The sequence below is a fragment of the Lynx canadensis genome, chromosome D1, assembly GCF_007474595.2.
Source record: "Lynx canadensis isolate LIC74 chromosome D1, mLynCan4.pri.v2, whole genome shotgun sequence".
Lineage (NCBI taxonomy): Eukaryota > Metazoa > Chordata > Mammalia > Carnivora > Felidae > Lynx > Lynx canadensis.
Genome location: NC_044312.2, coordinates 27,525,719 through 27,545,135, shown reverse-complemented (window position 1 = coordinate 27,545,135; position 19,417 = coordinate 27,525,719). Strand labels below are relative to the sequence as shown.

Genomic DNA, 19,417 nt, shown 5'->3' with positions numbered 1-19,417 from the left:
GAGAGACAGAGCATGAACGGGGGAGGGGCAGAGAGAGAGGGAGACACAGAATCGGAAACAGGCTCCAGGCTCTGAGCCATCAGCCCAGAGCCCGACGCGAGGCTCGAACTCACGGACTGCGAGATCGTGACCTGGCTGAAGTCGGACGCTTAACCGACTGCGCCACCCAGGCGCCCCTAACTTGTTCATTTCTAATCAAAAACAAAAACTGGCTAGATACAGAAGTGTGGAACTCAGGATTCTTAAATCGTGGTGTTTAGGCCATATGTAGTCTTCCCTTGAAGCACGTGTTTTAAAGATGTGGATCCATTATTTAAAACATGAAAGCAAAAATCAAAGAAGAAATTGTGTAGACTCCATGGCCATTTTAGATTTCACAATAGTCACTAGAAAAAAAGAAACAGGAGTTTCTGGCCCTCAAAGTTCATTTCCTCCCCATTCTTCTTCCAACACAGAGCAGGAAAGGATGATGACCTAGATACACAGTCAGAGAGCAACAATGCTGAACTTTCTCAGACACAACTGAGTAACCTGGGTCTGGCCAGTTCTAGGACCAAGAAGGCTAGTGAGAGCTGACACGGAGGAACTGTCTGTAAACAAAAGAAGGGGCAATGGCAGGAAGGCAGAGACCTGGGAAAGGAATCAGAGGGAAGAGAAGTGTTACTTTTATCAGGTGTGATACTGGCAAAAATAACTTGTTTAACGGGAAATGCCCTGGATCCACACCATCACCCTCAAGATCTCCTTTCTCTCCACTCTGTACGTTGGGGCTACTGAATTAATGAGCAAATACTCATAGGACTGTGGGTACAGAACACAATGTTCATGGTTTATGCCGTTGTAAACATTTTACAGGGTACTTGGAGGATGGGTGGAGGGTGGGGAGAGTTTCCAGGAGGCTAAAAATGTAGCTTGGGCTTTTTCCCCCATTTCTTGTAACTCCTCATTCCTTATACTATATCAGTGTTTTTCTAACTATTTTTAAACTTCAACCCACAGTAAAAAATGCATTTTACAACAGGACCCACTGTGAACACAACACATGCATGCACACACATCAGTAGGTCCATGTATGAAACAAAAGAGTCCCAAAGCAGGAAATACACTTCTATGTATTCTAAGCTGTTTCTACTTAGATGTTTTTAAATGTTGTCACAAACCAGAGTTGAGTACATGGCCACCTCTAATGCTGTTCAGAATTTGAGAAATACCGTGCTACAGCCACCAGAGTTGAAATGACTTTGGAAGTAGCCTGACACATGGCAGCCAAGACCCTAGGTCTAAGTCAGTGTTGCCAACTGGGGAAGGTTTTGTCCCTCAGAGGAGATGTGGCAATGTCTGGAAATGTTTGTGATTGTCACACAAGAGGTATCTGGGAGGGCAGAAATGCTTCTAAGTGTTTAATAACGCACAGGACAGCCCTTCACAACAAGGATTTAGCCTAAAATGTCAGTAGTGCCAGAGTTGGAAAACCTGGCTCTGAAGGTAATTGAAATGAGCTGACACTTCTAATCTACTATAGATCTTTTACAACGGCAGAAGCTTTAACCTGATCTTCTTTTACTCTTTTACTTTGAACTGTATTTGGTACATTAAGGAGTTGGAGTATAATCACCCTTGGATTGTCTACAGAGGTAGCCCAGTTGAAAAAAGGATGAGAGGAATGATTCTGCTGTATCTTTCATTTAGACTATACCAAGCATTTTTTGTTAGAATATTGTTACCGCTGTTAAGAATATTTTCTCTTTTTTTAATGTTTGTTTATTTTTGAGAGGCAGAGAGAGAGAACGCAAGCCAGGGAGAGGCAGAGAGAGAGAGGGACACAGAGAATCCAAAGCAGGCTCTGAGCTGTCAGCGCAGAGCCCAAATCGGGGCTTGCACTCACAAACCGTGAGATCGTGATTGGAGCCGAAGTCGGACACTTAACCAACTGAGCCACCAGGCACCCCAAGAATATTTTCTATGTTAAGATTTCACTCTCCTTCTCCCCCTGTCCTCCCCATTAGGCTCACTTACCCACGGCCCCTCCTCACTCAGCCATAGAAGCTCTTAGCAGAGAAGAGAAGGGAATTTGGCTAATTAGATTAGACATGGTCCCTTAAGCTTTCTCCCCTTACTTGTGAGAGTTGATTCTGTTGTTTTGATGGGAAATGACCTTGTGCTAACCTTGAGGTGCTGTCTTAAGCCCTAGTATTAAACTGTCTCCTTTTTAGCCACTGCTCCATTCCTCTATCTGTAGCTATTTCAGACCAGGTTCTTGTGAACACGGATAGACTTGCACTCCCAGTGTAATGAAAAGCCCTAATCTCCACATCCTCCCTCCTTCCATGTCTGGCATCAGAGAAGCTCATGAATATCTCAATGTCAATCTGTTGTTGCTTCTTTCTCACTTTATTGGCTATTTCTGGGCCCACTAGTAAGGCTGCCATGTGCTCTGAATCATTCAGAGATGGCCTCATAGAACAGACCTGGTTTGGCTTTTTTTCTTCTTTTTATTGGGGAAAAGGTAGGATGGTAGGAGGAGATATCTCTAAATCAAATAACAGAACTGGAATAGTAGTAGAAAATAAAACCAACGCTATTTGTGGATGTTCGCTACCATATTTATTTTAGCATATTTACCTCATGCATCTTGAATTACATAAACAATAACATTTGTATTTAGTAAATGAATTCTTATAAATAATTTATAATAAATAGACTGAGAGATATGTGTTTGTGTCCACCTTGAAACTTCAGATTTCTGTTAGCATAATAGTAAGTGGTACCAGCAGATTCCAGAAACTGATACTGGAAAAGCTCCTGTGGTACCTTGGACTTCAGACACATGCATTCCATTCCTTTTGCTTCAAGAGAACTATAGGGATACAGATTTCTTTTTAACTTTCCCACTTGTAAGTTAGGAATAGAAAGACACATGTGGAATAGAGAGATGAAGGGAACTAATAAGCTAAGGCATTAGTCTCTCTTTTAATTTTCCAGTGCTTAATCTCTTCACGTTCTCTAGCCCGGTTTCAGAGTGAACAGACCAATATGAAGGGAATCAGTAAGACTAGATAAAGCACTGTGGTGGTATGTGTGGAGCTCTACTCTGGAGAAGGATGATGGAATAAGAGGAAGGGAAAATGGGGATGGAAAGGGGAGAAGAGATCATTGGATGAAGAAACCCCTGCCTTCTTTGTTGTCATCAGTTGTTGGTTCTGTGCTAGGTGTTAGGCAAGGTAAATGATACAGAATCCCTGAATCTGGTCATTTACAACTTAAGAAAGGCATTTTGTGTAATAATAAAGCATGCCTTAGAAATTGTTCTAAAGCTCACAGATTTTTTCTGTTCTATCTGAGGCGCAGGGCAATTTGGGTGGTGGTAGTAGTCGGCATTGGTCACTTTCTTGGTTTTGGCTTTATGATTTTTTTTCCTTCTACCTTGGGATGCTCATCATTCACGATAAGATACCATATCTCAGGAGTTCTGTGAGCACGAAAGGTTTCGCTGCCCTGCCTCTTTTCCATGGGCTGTCTGGGGCTAGGAAATGAAACATGGCTAACCCTAGGTGTCCAGGAGAAAGCCTGTTTTCTTAGAGGAAGAGAGGTAGGAGGAACCTGGGCAAGAGGAGAATCTTGAAAAGGGTGAATGTTTAAATCTGCGTGGTACAAGTGTGTGTGGTTGGTGTCTTTTACCTTCAGGGTATGAAGAAGCCTGAGGGTAAGAGAAACCACAGCACCTTGCAGGTAGAAGCCACTTTGTACATTACATTCCTCTTTTTAGACATGCAGTTTGTTTCGTTTCCACCAATTTGTACAAGTCCTATACTTTCTCATATTCCTTACATTCCTGGGAATAACTTGTTGATCACTTCTGTGCCTCAGGGTTTATAGTGCTTGACAGTTTCTTTATCAGCAGTTGACATTTACTTGGAGACCTTAGTTCTCTTTGTCAGTTCCACTTAGCTCCCACAACTTGAGTTGACTCACTGACTCATCCTCATCATCAAGGGCCTTATTTTTACTTTTCCCTACTTTGTTTCTCCTTCCCAACATTCCCATTTAGGGTTTGATAAGTTGTAGTTCTATAGATTTGTATACATTTATACACTCATTTTGCCATGTGCCAAAATTTGTTTTGCACCCAGCGGGTATGCTTGAGTCACAAAGTCACAATGGAAGAGAACAAAAAGGACATCCTTGCCATAATGCAGTGGTGCAAGGGCCTGTTCCTATCAGGTGAATTAAGGTTAATTCAAAACAATCAGACTCCTATATTGTAAGACGTGCCCAGAAGATGACCGAGGTCCCCAGATTTACTGTTCAGTATTCTGCTCTAAGACGGGTTGAGCAGATGCTGAGATAGATACCTTTGAAGAGTGGAGTCACAGGCATCGCTGGCCCCAGAGAACAAGAATAAGGGTACACTGGCTTATGTGCAAATGGGAATGAGAAGCTGAGCTAGAACTAATTCCAGGCAAAGGTTTCTGGTTTAAGATTCTCCTGGCTTTTTGGAGGACTTCAAGATTTTGGTTTTCACTCCAATGAAGCCAGTTGCTCAGATGAGACCCTAGTGCACATCATTCACCTTAGCAGAAGTCACACAAGTATTTGTGGCCTGAGGTGAAGAACGAGAGTTGGGTCATTTGATTCCCTGCAGATAATCTGATCAGGCCATTGCATACACCTCCCTTTGCTGACCCTTTTCTATAAACAGGAACAGAAATTCTTGCTACTGGATCCCTTTCATCAGGCGTCTTAGGCTCGCTGAATGAAAAGCCCTATAAAAAGGAGATGCAGCCCTAATAATATCAAATACGATCGTGATGGCTATTTTGGGCAAGAGCAGCTTTGTGCCGCTCTTGATCTCCATTGGTGTCTGCCATTCCTGCCCTGCCATTACCTTTCAGACTTCCTATTCTTAGAATCATTTGTGAGCCCTCGGCTTGGGGGATTGCAGCCCCCAAGGCTGGAATGCCTAGCTTGAGTGGAATGCAGACTGTCTGGCAGAGTGGAGGTTAAATAAAGTTTGCCTTGGCAGCCCCCTCTGCTCTTGGATGGGCGACAAGTAACTCGGGTATAGGAGCAATGGCATGAGCTGCCATGTGGTGCAGGACCAAATAGAGTAGAAGTGGTTGATGGTCCATCCGTTAGAATCATAGCCTTGTCAGGCTCAGCCCTGCTCCATACTGAGGAGACTTGGCAGGCTTGAACCTCAGCTAGTAACCATATTGCTCTGAAGAAATGCAGGAACAAATAAAGAATAAGGGTGAAATGACTGCAGGAACTGCAGATTTAGTATGTTTGCCCCCTGAGAGTTATTGCCTCATTTTTGAATGTGAGATAAAGGGGGAAATTTTCATTGTAATAAGAACTATCGCTAGTCAATCAACAGGCCTTTCTTGAGCACCAGGGCACTGTGGGAAACTTTTTAAAAGTATAAGACATATAGAAATCTTGTGGTGCTTATACTTTAGTTGGAAAATTAAGCTGTAAGCACATGAGAAAATAATTTATATTCTAGAGTAAATTATTAGTTCCAAATCTGTACCGTAGAACTAAGTGCTGAAGGAAGTCTAAGAGGAAAGAGAACGCTTCTAGCTGGAATGGTCAAGAAGAATTTTGTGGAGGAGGTGGGGTTAAGCAGGTGTTGCTAGGATGGCAGACTTGTACTGGAAAGAAGAGGGCCTTGTCAGCAGACTGTTACGAGCAAAAGATGGATGTAGGACACTCTTAGAACAGCTCATGGGTCCATGAAGAGCCTGGATGTGCCACACCCTGGATGTGGACAGGGTGGCAAAGGAGAGGGATTTATCTAAAATCACCAAACCCTTAGCTGGAAAGGCAGCCATGTGCACATTGCTGAGAAATGACAGAACTTCCCACTAGAAGACAGTTAGAAAGCTCCAGCCCTGCCAGATACTGGGGCCGTCCTAGTGCTCTGTTCTGTGCAACCTCTAATACAACATGCAGTTCCTATCGGACACACAGTAAATAACAGTATTATTACTTTTACTCATCTTCAAAGTGTGTGGTGCCGAGTTATTAAATTGGCTGGGTTTCATTTGTGAGAGTTGCCACTGCCTTCGCTTTGCTCTGTGCTGATTGCTCACATGATTCACACCTTTCTGCAGTCCTTCCTTCAGATTTATCTGACCATTCTCTCTTCCACCACAGGTGGCTGGAGGTGCAAGTGGCTAATCTAACATGTCCACAACGCTGGGTGCAGTACCTCCGACTTCTTCAGGAGTCCATCTGGCCTGGTGGGGTTTTGCCTAAGTATCCACGGCCTGTAAGGACCCAGGAGCAGAAAGTGGCTGCTGAAAAACAGGCTTTGCAGAGCCTGATGGGAATCCTGCCAGGTAATTGGATGATGAAATAAGTTATACTGATGATTAGTCCTTTCTCATCTGGCTTTGCCACCATTACCCCACACCCCTTCCCATTTTTAAAAGGGCTTAAATGTGATTAGACTGTTGACCCACCATTTCTCAGGCCAACAGGAAAATGATCGGGGCCGCAATTCTTTTATCCCTCATTCAAGTGATGCTGAGGGAATAGAAGGAATCACTGAGACCACACCGTAAATAGTAGGTGAGAATCCTGCAGATACTTGAGATAATAACAGCTCTGCCTACACCACAGAGTCAGGTCTCAGAACTGTTCCCACCAGATGAAGACCTCAGGTTCTCTGCCAATTCATGGTTTTTGGACTAGGGAAGAAAATGATATGTGTCATAGAAGCTTGGTCTTTATAAATTGGGGTCATTGAATAAAGTACCTGGTTATTAGCAGTAGATAAAAACAAACTCTGGAGAGGACTTTTTTTCCTTTACTTTCTATGGACTTTTAGAAGGCAGGAAAGGCAGTTTGTTGCCTGTCGCTGTGCTGTGGTAACCAGGGTACAGTAGTAAACTCTTAACTCTTAAAACAATTTTATATACTCTTATTAACCTCTGCTCTCCACCCTAAACTGTTACATCAGAAGTACCTGCACTTTAGGGGTGCCTGGGTGGCTCAGTAGTTTGAGTGTCTGCCTGTTGATTTCGGCACAGGTTATGATCCCAGGGTCGTGGGATCAAGCCCCACATCGGGCTCCATGCTGAGAGTGGAGCCTGCTTAAGATTCTCTCTCTCTCTCTCTCTCTCTCTCTCTCTCTCTCTCTCTCTGCCCCTCCCGTACTCATGCATATGCTCTATCTCTCTCTCTCTCTTAAAAGAAAAAAAAAAATCCTGCACTTTAATGATTGGTTACAGAATTATTTCTTGAGGCCCATTCTTATTTAAACACTTGAGAAACATTTCTCTTAGCTTTTCCCTGTTTTAGTTTGACTATGTAGTTCAGAAGTTTGCCAGAAATACCTACTTTGAATAAAGATGGCAGATATCATGAGATAATCTCCTTAGAATCTAAGGCTTCCACGGTAGCACTGAAACCACATCTGCTTTTTCCTCTTCAGATATTATAGTAGAAATCCTGGGGGTGAACAAATGCCAGCTGAGCTGGAGTCTAGTCTTGGAGTCACTACAGCAACCCGTCATCAACAGGTAGGCTGAAGGCGTATGTATACTCAGCATCACCACAGCTGAAGCCATCTCTGGTCTCAGAGGTGTCCACGATTTCTAAGTGTGCAACCCACATTGAGAAGAATAGAACTGCAGTCTTTGTTTGCCCAGGGCCCTGACTGCAGGGTGTGATGTCCAGATCCACACATACTAAGAAAAACCTACACTGACAGCTTCATATGTCACTGACAGGTCATATAATTTCCAGCTCTACATTCAAGGCTGCACAGCAAAGCTGAATAGTATTACAATCAGGAATTGTCTTTGCTTAATATGAAGTAGACAAGATAATAAGGTTTGGCTCTGATAAAGGGACCAGAAATATTGGGTGAATACTCCTAGAATAATCCAGAAGAGGTAGGTATTTCCCTGGCTGGTGCCTTGGGATATAGTGCTTCTGAAAAGTATTTAGGACTTCCAGTCCTTTCTCAAACCCTGTCCCAAAGCAGACTGCATCAATTAACTGTCACTACTTAAGGGCCCTGGCTTTTGCTTCATTGCCTGTAAGGTCACCCATAGATCCATGATGATTAATTATGAGAAACAGCCATAGTCAGAAGCTCTGAAAATTCTTAGTAAGTTGATATCACAAATATTTTCCCTACTTCACAGTTTTTCAGAGTAGTGCTGATCTGCTAATGCAGCTATATAAATAAATGTGGAGTTTCCTAAAATCTAGTCTCAAGTTCTATTTCTACCTCTCTTGTGGTCATAGCCTTTATTCGCAAACTTTTATTTCATGGCGGAGGCTTCATCAAGCTATTGAAATTTAGAGTTCACTAAAAATATCAGTAATGGGCAAGGAGGGGAAGGGAGAATAAATGTCATAAACAGGGATCTGGTGTCTGTTGACCGAGCCAGACCCTCCTCTAAGTTGTTTTGTCCATTTGTTTCAGGCATTTGATTTACTGCCTTTGGGACATCATCCTGGAATTCTTGGATCTCAGTGCCTCTGTTGAGGAGTCTACCGTAACCACCTCTGCCTCAGATACCCCAGGCAACCCCAGGAGAATGGGTGTCTCCCCTTAGCCATAGGTTATTTGCTCATTCTTTGAAGGCTAGGAAAGGAGAGTTGTTCTCCCACCCCATGACCAGTCAGGAAACCTGTGCTCTCTGAAACTAGGCTGTAACTCAGAAGGGGCACAGTTCTTCCCTAGCTCTACTCCATTTGTAGCAGGTGATGGGAGAAATATGTACCAATCACATGCGTATCCATTTCCATACCTTTTTTTGTAATGTTTGGATTGTTACTAGTGGAAAAGGAATCCGTGAGGTAGAAGAATGAGCCCCTTTTGCCTCCTCTTTGCCCTCCTTCCTAAGGTTGTTTGACAGGAGCCTGGCCCTGTATATACATGTTCCTAATCCATTAACACAAGTTGTAGATAGACCAAGAGAAAACTGGTAACCAGATTTCTTGGAGGAGTAGACAATCTTCTAGAGCTCTCTGTTCCCACTAAGAAACTGAAAATTCATTCAGGTCCACCCTTGAAAGCCAGATCCTCTGAGTTCTATCTAGTTTCTCAACAATTCCAGAAGAAGGAGGGAAAACATTTCTCAAGGGACTTTTTGCTGATGGGCTATTGCCCAACACATCAGTCCTAGGGAGGATATCATTGAAGGCTGCTTCCATGGGTGGCTACACTTTTCCTGTTCAGAAGACTTCAAAGTGGACTGCTAAAGCTTCTGGGTAGATCCACCCCACCCTCCACACCCTTTCCTGAAAGGAGTTGCATCAGATTTTATTTATTAGCTTTCCTCCTAACCCCTCTCCAAGAACAGTTGAGTTTTGGTCTTTGTGAACTTCTCTCTGTCTTCCTTCAGCAGAATCATATGGCAAGTTACTTAGTCAGCCCAGTGCTTCCAAAGGGAAGGGAAAGGTTTGCTCCTGCTCTGTGCCTGGGAATGTGCCCAAAGAGGAGGGAACCCAGGGGAAGTACAGGGCTTCTCTTTTCACAGGTAGGGGACTTTTTCACAGGCAGGGGACTTTTAACTTGAACCGATAATATTAGCAAACCTGCAATGGATTGATTACCACAAAATGCTTTAAACAGGAAGTACTGTTCTTTAAGATTATAATTAGCCTTTAGGAACACTTGAAGATGGAGGCAAAGGTACTATATCAGACACTAGTGTCTTAGAAGAATGGAACAATTAAGAGAAATTGTTGGTAGGAAAGAGGCAGACAGAAAGTCACAAGGGAAGTACTATACATTAAATTCATGTGAGTAGCTGACAGGGTTTAAGGGGGTCACTGGGAGACCTTTGCCCCCCCCCCATCCCTTTAGCTTTGCACTTGCCTATTAGTGCCCTGCTGTCACTGAATTATGGATCCTCCCATTTAGAAGGGGATCTTGGGGTAAGACAGCAAGGAGATGGATCTAGAACAAGTGTCAGGTTCCCTTAGACTCTGAAGTAGATGATGTACACAAAATTAAAGTGGTTTATGGGAGAAAGTTGTGTAATCTTTTTTTTTTTTTTTTTTTTTGAATACCCCTTGGGAGGCTTTTGCCTATAAAATGTGTTCTGCTGTAATCAGAAGGCTTTAGTTAGGCTATTATTGCCTAAGGACAAGGAGATGAATGAGATCATGTCTCATGGCACCTTCTAGCCTTAAAATTTGATTGTTACAGCAACTTTATGGCTCCAAAACTTCTTTCGCCCTGGACACTCACAGGCAGAAAGAACTCAGCATTTCTAGCTTTAGTAATTACGTATTTGCAGGATTACAGGGGTTCCAGTCTCACATATTGAAGTGGATCCTTCACCTTTTTCAACTATAGGGCCGGATGCTCTTTGGGATAGGTACAGGTGGCCAGCTCATTTCTGCTACCCTTCTCTCTTCATACTTTACCCTCACAGGTACTTAGCCACCTATATTGCTTTGAATCTCTGCTACTAGTTCTGGCTCAGATGTCATACAAAGCCAGTCCATAAGCTGACACACCATAAAATCCTTGTGGCTGTAACATCTAAGGAATCTTTTGACACTGCCATTGTATTTCATTTTACGTAAGAGATCCCATCCCTGTTTTCTATGTCCCAAAACATGAATTGTCTTCAGATCCTCCTTCCCAGAAGGGAAATAATGGATATCACCAAAGAAATAATCAAAGCCCATCTGATCTTGAAATAACCTGTCAAGTTTGGGTAGAAGGGACAGACTGCAAGGGAGATCAGCATTTGGGAGAGAGCCACAGGTATCAGGAAAAGTTGCTGTTGGCTGAATGATAAAAGGCAATGAAAAGTTGGGTCTGCACTAACCCAGAACATTCCTGAATTTTCTTTTGCCCTACCCAGCACGTTCATTTCCAGTTGCTCCTAATACCCAACAGCAGTTGTTAGGTTCTGGGTGGAGTAAAATATGTATAAACATGGTCCCTGGCTATATGAGTCAGGATGCTTTAGACCGAAAGGAAACTAATAGGAAAATTTATTTTCTTCCATAAGATCAGTACCTGAGTAGGTAAGCCACAGGGATTGATGGATTCAGCAACTCTGACCCCATAAAGGGCCCAGAATATTCCCATCTTATTTTTCTGCCATCATAAACATGTTTTTTCTGTTCTCAGACTGCCTGCCTTCATGGTTGCTGCAGTTTGGAGCATCACATTCATACATAAAATGTGAAAGAACAGGGGCATCTCTTCCATCTGTTTTCTTTTCTTTTCTTTTCTTTTCTTTTCTTTTCTTTTCTTTTCTTTTCTTTTCTTTTCATTTCTTTTTTTTAACATTTATTTATTTTTGAGAGAGCACAAGTCGAGGAGGGGCAGAGAGAGAAGGAGACACAATCCCAAGCAGGCTCCAGGCTCTGAGCTGTCAGCACAGAGCTTGACCAGGGCTCAAACTCACAAACTGTGAGATCATGAGCTGAGCCAAGGTTGGATGCTCAACTGTCTGAGCCACCCAGGTGCCCCCATGTTTTCTTTTAAAGAATGAAGAAACCTTTTCCCAGAAGTCCTTCAAGAATGCTCATGACTCACTGGCCAGAACTGTTCACCCTGAGCCAGTCCACGGTCACTAAAAATGGCATTACCTGGTTGGCTTGCAATAGTATTTACCCCACCAGAGAGGAGATCACCCCCCAGGAAAGTTAATACCTAAAAAAAACCATTAGATGTTAGCAAGGAAGAAACAGAGAATGTGTGTTAATAGTATTCTATCATCTGTTACAACATCAACAAACCCCCATGGCACTAAAAATATATAGTACCAGGTAAGAGAAATATTTGCTGCAGGCACCACTTGGAGCACTTCATCTACATTAACTTATTTAATCAACCTTGTAAAGTAGGTTCTGTTATATGTCCCCATTTTATAGATGAGGAACACAAGGCACAGAGAGATTGTGAGTTGCCCAGTCACTTGCAAGGAAATGGCAGAGCCTAGATACAGATCTTGCCAGTCTACCCTCAACCCTACATGCATAACCATTACACTAGTCTATGTTTCTTCTTACAAAGCAAAATAAGACCAGGTTCTCACTTTTAAGGAGCTTACAATCTAGTAAAGAAGTGTGCAAACTTTTCGGTAAAGGAGCAGAGAATGAATACAGGCTTTGTGGCCATATGGTGGTCTCTTTTGCAACTACTGAGCTCTTCCATTGTAACACAAAAGCAGCCATAGACAATACATACAGAAATGACTGTGGCTATGTTCCAACAAAACTTTATTTACAAAAACAGGTAGCTGACCAGATGTGGCCCATGAGTCATTTGCAGACCTCCTGTCTAATGAGTTAGAACAGTGCTTATCAAACCTCAATGTCCGTGTGATTCAGCTGGGATCTTGTTAAAGAATATGCTGCATTTTTAACAAGCTCCCCAATGTATGCCATTGAGAATATGGATCTTCTACCACATGCTGAGTATCAAGGGATTAGAACATGGGCAACTCTTCATCGAGTGTGATTAATCCACTACTAAATATTTAGGAAGGGCACTTAATTGAGAGTGGAGGAACAAGGAAAGCCTGAGATAATAATATCTGAATTGACTCCTGAAAGATTCATGAGAATTAGCCAGTGAAAACATGGGGAAGGTGTCCAGATGGAGGGAACAATGTGTGCAAAGACAGTCATCACAGGAAGACAAATAACATGATCCCGTGTATCCAAGGTACCTAGAGTGGTCAGCCTCACAGAAACAGTAGAAATGTGGTTGTCGGGGACTAGAGAGGAGGATGGGGAGTGTGTAATGGGTACGGGGTGTTAGTGTTAGAAAATGAAAAGTCCTGGGGATCTGGTTTACAACAGTATCAGTTGATGTGACACTACTGAGCTGTACACTGAAAGTGGGTAAGATGGCAAATTTTACATTATGTGTGTTTTACTACAATCAAGAAATTTAAAGTTAAAGCCATGGAGAGCTACAAGTGGCACAGCACAGTGGGAGCGCAGGCTGCGGGGAGGGGGATGGAGAGGGGGTGCTGGGAGAGGGCCTGTCTAGTGTGACATGCTCAGGAACCTGGTGCTGTTCTCCCTCTACACAGTGGGGAATTGTTGAGGAATCTTCCAGAGGAGTATTTCTCATCAAAATTAACAGTTCCTGCTTACAGGACACATGGTGGTATAAAAGGTAAACAGCCTTTCTTAGTCCTGTCCTTTGGATTTGACCCCTGTCTCCGTCACCTTCTGACCCTCCTTAATTTCTTCGAGTCTGTTCCTACTCTTTCTTACATATAAGGTGGCTTCAGGATCTATAGAGTATAATGAGCTGAAGTGACAACAGCCTGACTGAAACCTAGCTCTGTCACTTAATCAGCTGTGAAGATGTGGTCAGGTAACTTAGCTTCACTGAGACTTAAATTTCTCTCTCAGAAAAAGGGACAAATACAACCATTTTGAGAAGTGAATTGTAAGAACAAGCTTTATAAAACACAAGAGCTATGCTATAGAAACATCAGTGGTGTTATTATCCTGCTGTCCTGCTGTCTGAGGGACAGTTGGAGATGCCTTGCTTCACATACCATGGAGCCACACTGTCCTCTAGCAAGCCTCAGTTCCCCAGCCCTCTAAGAACCTGCCGTTTATCTTGGTCTTCTTTGCACTGGGGCAATATGTGTTTTCCCAGGAGGAGGAAAGGAAGGTTAGCCAACCCTGCTGGATGCAAATGGGAATGGGAACCAACCAGGGGCAGGAGTGGTTAATTGGGGAGGAAAGGAAACCATGATGCTTTTGTAGTTAAAGGCCCAACTGGGCAAGCTCTTCCATCACTTGGCATCTCCATTTCCTTTCCACTGAGAGTGCCAGAAATAACAGGGCAGTAGTTGGTTTCACTGCCTTTGTGGACAAGAGAATGAAACCATTGCAGGGGGAATTTCTGCTAACAAACCCCCACCATTCTGTGGTGTAAAGGATGAGAAATGCTACACACAGCAGTGTTTCTCAGAAGACAGCCAGTAAGGGGAGACTACCCCAAATACTACTTCCATAGCCTAAGACTTGTCCAGTATTTATTACACAAAGACATCACTGGCCTGTTTAAAAAAGAAAGAAAAAAAAAAATGTGTCAAGCAAGTGAAAATCATCAGAGCTGTTTTCCTGTAGTGACCTAACAGCAACAGGGTTGGAAGCCGGGGCAATGCTGATTTGGCGGAGGAAATGCGGGCACTGACAGCCACCTTGGCAGATACACTGTGCTATTCTCAGACTTGCTGAGCCTTCTTGCCGCCTCCCTACATCTCTCACCTGTCTCTGGTCTGAGAATGCACTTGAACTCTGCTTTCTTGGAAATGAAAAGAAGCATGCAGCTGTATCCAGAGAACTCCTGTCTGATGTCTGTTCCACATGACAAAATCTGTTTTCTCTCCACATCTTGACTCTTCAAACCTTACCTACAAGTGCTTCTGTAGAAGTCACTAGCACACTGTTTCTGGGATGTGGAAGTTTGGGAAGGAAAAAAATATCAGTATCAGGATCCAAACTTAGAACTAACATTTCTTTAAGTGACAATTATCTACTCGTTTTAACTCAAAATAGACCTCCTTGTTACCAGAATTTGTTTAGGAACTGCAAGCTAATTGTAGTATTAGGGTGTTGTAATGATTAAGAAGGTAAGTCTATGTCAGATATCTAAATTCCTACTTTGGGGGGCGCCTGGGTGGCGCAGTCGGTTAAGCGTCCGACTTCAGCCAGGTCACGATCTTGCGGTCCGTGAGTTCGAGCCTCGCGTCGGGCTCTGGGCTGATGGCTCAGAGCCTGGAGCCTGTTTCCGATTCTGTGTCTCCCTCTCTCTCTGCCCCTCCCCCGTTCATGCTCTGTCTCTCTCTGTCCCAAAAATAAATAAACGTTGAAAAAAAAAATTAAAAAAAAAAATAAATTCCTACTTTGGCTTTTTTTTTCCCCCTTCCCCTTATGTTCCGTATGACTGTTGCAGCCTATTATTATGAGCAATGGAGAACTATAGCTATAATTGTACTTTCAGACACTTGCATTCATCAATGAGGGCAAAGGCCAAACAAGATTAACCCACAAGTCTGTGATTGCAAAGAAAGGCTCTAGTATGTCTGCAGAAGCTGTGACTTCTCTGTTCTGGGTTGCCATGGATTTGGGCATCTTCAAGCTCAGGTGATTGGCCCTTTTGCCTGTGCACCGTTGTTGGAGAATTATCCTGCCCCAGTAGCATCAGAAAGATTAGCAAAGATTTAGCAAAATGTCTGCATTTCATATCTTGCCTTTAGGGAGGATTGACCTTATTAAGAAAAAAAAAAAACTTAAAAAGTCCTTCTGGAGTTTACATTCTTTACCAATACTAACATGGAGTCCAAATTCAAACTAATGGCAAGCCAGTTCCTTTCCAGCTTCCTGTACTTGTGGCAAAAGTTTGCCTCCTGTCATCTGTAAACACAAATGATTCAAGAATACTGAGGGTACCTTTCTTTAAGGCTTCATATGGCTCTGGGAGAGTCACGTGGGCTTGGTTGGCAATAGGACTTCTGCTGGGAAAGAGAATGTATTATGGAGATGGTTTCGCAGAAGGTTGCATGAGATGGCTTCCCAGAAATCTAGGGGCCTGCATCCTGTTCTCTCCAGCTTCTGTCCTTTGGCCCCTGTTCTTTCATCCAGCTGTGCACAGGTGGGCACCCTCTGTCAAGGCCAATTCAAGTTTCACCTTCTCCAAGGAGCTTTATCTGATTGTGCCAATCAAAATTTGTTCTCCTTCTGAGTTACTTACACTTCTCAATTTGATCAAGGTCAATGTGCATTTTATGGGGTCCTCAGTAAGAGATGAATTCTTCAAGGGCAAGAAACATATATCCATTTTATTCCCATTATACCCCTATGCTTCAGCCTCCCCATAGGTAGTGCATAATAGATACAAAATAAATACTGAGGCTTATTTAACTAAAGAAGATTATGCTTGTAATACTTTTAGAAGGTAAAATATGTTAATAAATTAAAGAGTTTACTGGGCACAGAGATGTGAGAGAGGGACAAAGGGGAAGCACATTTTCATTTTTCTGACCTTATATCTTTATTCAATAGCAAATATAAAATGAAAGAAGTTGGTTTTTATATTTCCCATGCCAAAATCCACACAGTTTTATAACAGTACTGTTTGCAGTCTATGTGGACCATAAGGTGCTAAAACTGTAAGATTTTTAAAGAAAATTAGTCCTGATTTGAAGATATTTTTAAAATCCTCCAGTCACAAAAGTACAAAACATACCCTGTCTACTTTCTAGTCCCCACCTTCACCTACTGGATCAGAAAACAAAACAAACAATCACAGGAAATATTCTCAACTCTTTCCTGCCCCAGACACAAATTTGTAAGAAAGCAATTACCATGAGGAGAACGATTGGTTTGCTACCTGACTGCTCTAAAATAATCTTGGAAATCCTTTGGTCCCAGATTTAAAATTCTTTACTTCAGACCTTCTCTAACAGCATATCTAAGCCATGTCTAAGATCTTACAAGGAAAACTCTTCAAAGACAAAGTAATAACCTTGAAGAAAAGAAAGGATAGCATAAATTCCTCCTCGTTCTTACAGGTGTTTGCTATCTTCCCCACCACATTTCCTGCTGCAACTATTTGCCCAAACACAACAGATCAAAACTAGGCAGCTGCCATAGGAATGAAAACTAACGAATCTAAGACATCTGGATTAACGGCAGGACAACATGTTGGCCCTGAGGGGATAAAATCACCTGCTGTTTTGGGGGCCCCAGAAAGGGCCTCCAGGCCATGATTTGAAAGAGGGCAACAGCAGGTAAAGGAGCACAGGAGGAAGTTCAGTCTGAGAATTAAAACAATGATGTATTTCATGAAAAGAAGGAAACTCTAGACAATATAGTGCTTGGGTCATATATTATCTTAGACTAGGTCTGCATAAAAAGGATCCCATCTGCTATGGAATGAAGTCCATTCTGGTGCCAGTTAACATTTGCACAACACATGATGTGGAATAGTCTCTGGAGCCAAGATTTGTTCTGTATCCACCCAGGGGCAGGTTGGTCGCTCTCCAGTGTAAACCTCCTTGGGATTAACCACTTATTCCAGTGTTGTGCACTGCATAATTAATACCAGATCAGTTCCAGACAGCTTTGTACATCCTGCATATGGATGAAGACCCAAAAAATTTTTTTGGTGATCTGTTTGGATGAAATAGAGAAAGGTGTTGTTCTAATGTTTGAAGCAGAAGTCATCCCCATGTACAGGGGTTTACCTTGCACAGATGGGGGCTCGTGGGTGGCATGTGACATTTACCAGGAAGGAGCTTGTCTGGACAAGTAAGAGGGGTGATAAGTGTGCATGTGTGGATACAGAAGTAACATCTGAGGCATTAATGCTTGAAGAGCAGGGCTATGCACCTTCTTTTAGCAATCTGGAGAGGATTGAGGCAAGAGCTTGTGTTTCAGCAAGGTTTTGGATATGGAAGAATGCCCACTGTTGGGGTGGAATGACCAGAGTTATAAGATTAGAGTTTCTGTGGATTTTTCCCATGTAATAGAAATTTTTTTTTCTTCTAGTTTCGTTCATAGCAGGCAGCATTGGACCAATAGTTTGCCTAAGCCTATTTCTTCTCTATATTATTTCTGAAACCCTTTTCTTTTTTTCTTTCTTTTTTTTTTTAATTTTAACGTTTATTTATTTTTGAGACAGAGACAGACAGAGCATGAACAGGGGAGGGGCAGAGACAGAGGGAGGCACAGAATCTGAAACAGGCTCCAGGCTCTGAGCTGTCAGCACAGAGCCCGACGCGGGGCTCGAACTCACGGACCGCGAGATCATGACCTGAGCCGAAGTCGGATGCTTAACCGACCGAGCCACCCAGGCGCCCCTGAAACCCTTTTCTTAAACACTAAAGTAAATAACAAGAAAAAACAAGAAACCTTTTCAAAAAACTTCATATTTCTGTCATTTCTCTTTATTGTGTGTGCAGCTCCAAAGCTGCTTTTCCTCATCTTTAATTTTTTTTCCTATGTCAGCTTACCAATCTTCATGGGTTTGACTTGGCTGCCCCACTAGTCCAGTTGTCTTTTTGATAAATTAACATGGACAGCAACTTAAGGTTCCATGGAAATCTTAAACATGATATTTCTTATACTTGACTCACAGTCGATATTCTAGGAGGAAGATTGCCCTACTGTCCCCTCCTGTGAAATCAGAATAACCACCAATCCTGAAATTAAACATTTTGATAAATTCTTTCCATGTCCCAAGCTGTTCGTACAATGTTATGGACTAAATGTTTGTGTCTTCCCAAAATTCATATGTTGAAGCCCTAGTCCCCAATGTGATGGTATTAGGAGGTGGAGCCTTTGGGAAGTAATTAGATTTAGATCAGGTAATGAGGGTGGTGCCCCATGATGGGATTAGTGCCCTTACATGAAGAAAAGACAACACAGTTTTCTCTTTCCTCATGCACATGAAGAACAGGTCATGTGAGCACATAGTGAGAAGATGGGACACCTGCAAACCAAGAGCAGAGGCTTTAGAAGGAAACCCACCTGTGGGCACCTTGATCTTGGACTTCCAGCCTCCAGAACCGTGAGAAATAAATTGCTATTGTTCAAGTCCCCCAGTGTGTGGTATTTTTTTTTTTTTTTTTTTTTTTTTTTTTTTTTAATTTTTTTTTCAACGTTTATTTATTTTTGGGACAGAGAGAGACAGAGCATGAACAGGGGAGGGGCAGAGAGCGAGGGAGACACAGAATTGGAAACAGGCTCCAGCCTCCGAGCCATCAGCCCAGAGCCCGACGTGGGGCTCAAACTCACGGACCGCGAGATCGTGACCTGGCTGAAGTCGGACGCTTAACCGACTGCGCCACCCAGGCGCCCCATGTGTGGTATTTTCTTATGGCAGCTCGAGCTAAGATACACAACTAAACAGTTTAGTCATGTAAATCTCTTACCCTGATTTTAAGTCCAGATTCTGAGACTCAGAGAATTTAGGGACTTTCTGAGCCCTCCATGGAAAATCTGGTGTAAAAACTGTTCAGGCACTAAAAAATATAAAAACTGCCTCTGAGTATATTGCTAAAGCTCTCCTCTCCCTCAAATTACCTCTATGAGCTTTCCCTCCTGGAGAAACTTTCTGAAAACTAGTGACTAAGTGCTCAGATGGGAAGGAGGATAGGTGAAAGGCAAAACACTATTGCTAATTGCATCTGTTGTTCATAGTACTATATGCCTTTTACCTACCCACACTGATAAGCAATATGTAATAAAGAAGCTCCTTTTCAAAAAATAAAATGTAATTAAAAGTTTCTCTTAAGTTGGCTGGACTCAGCACAACTTACTTGAAACATACCCAGCTAGCTTCATTGAGAAGCACCTAAAATGTCCATTCTAACCTGTGCCTTATCAGATGGCTGCCTGTCTTCCTAACTGAGCTGTAAACCCCTTGAAGCTGATTGTCATGTTTATT

At 42.7% G+C, this 19,417-nt stretch overlaps 1 protein-coding gene across 5 annotated transcripts in view; it reads left to right on the top strand.

Moving 5' to 3' along the window:
• Positions 1-18,567, top strand: part of SNX19 (sorting nexin 19) — a 48,025-nt gene extending 29,458 nt beyond the window's left edge. For 2 of the 5 annotated variants that reach the window (XM_030331192.2, XM_030331195.1), the window contains exons 9-11: positions 6,160-6,344; positions 7,442-7,529; positions 8,444-10,000. In XM_030331192.2, coding sequence (XP_030187052.1) covers positions 6,160-6,344; positions 7,442-7,529; positions 8,444-8,576 — 406 coding nt within the window. In that variant the 3' untranslated portion in view covers positions 8,577-10,000. Of the gene's footprint in view, positions 1-6,159; positions 6,345-7,441; positions 7,530-8,443; positions 10,001-18,422 lie in introns of those variants that run through there. The other 3 variants (XM_030331193.2, XM_030331196.2, XR_003972183.2) reach the window with 3 other exon arrangements.
• Positions 18,568-19,417: the final 850 nt, after the last annotated feature.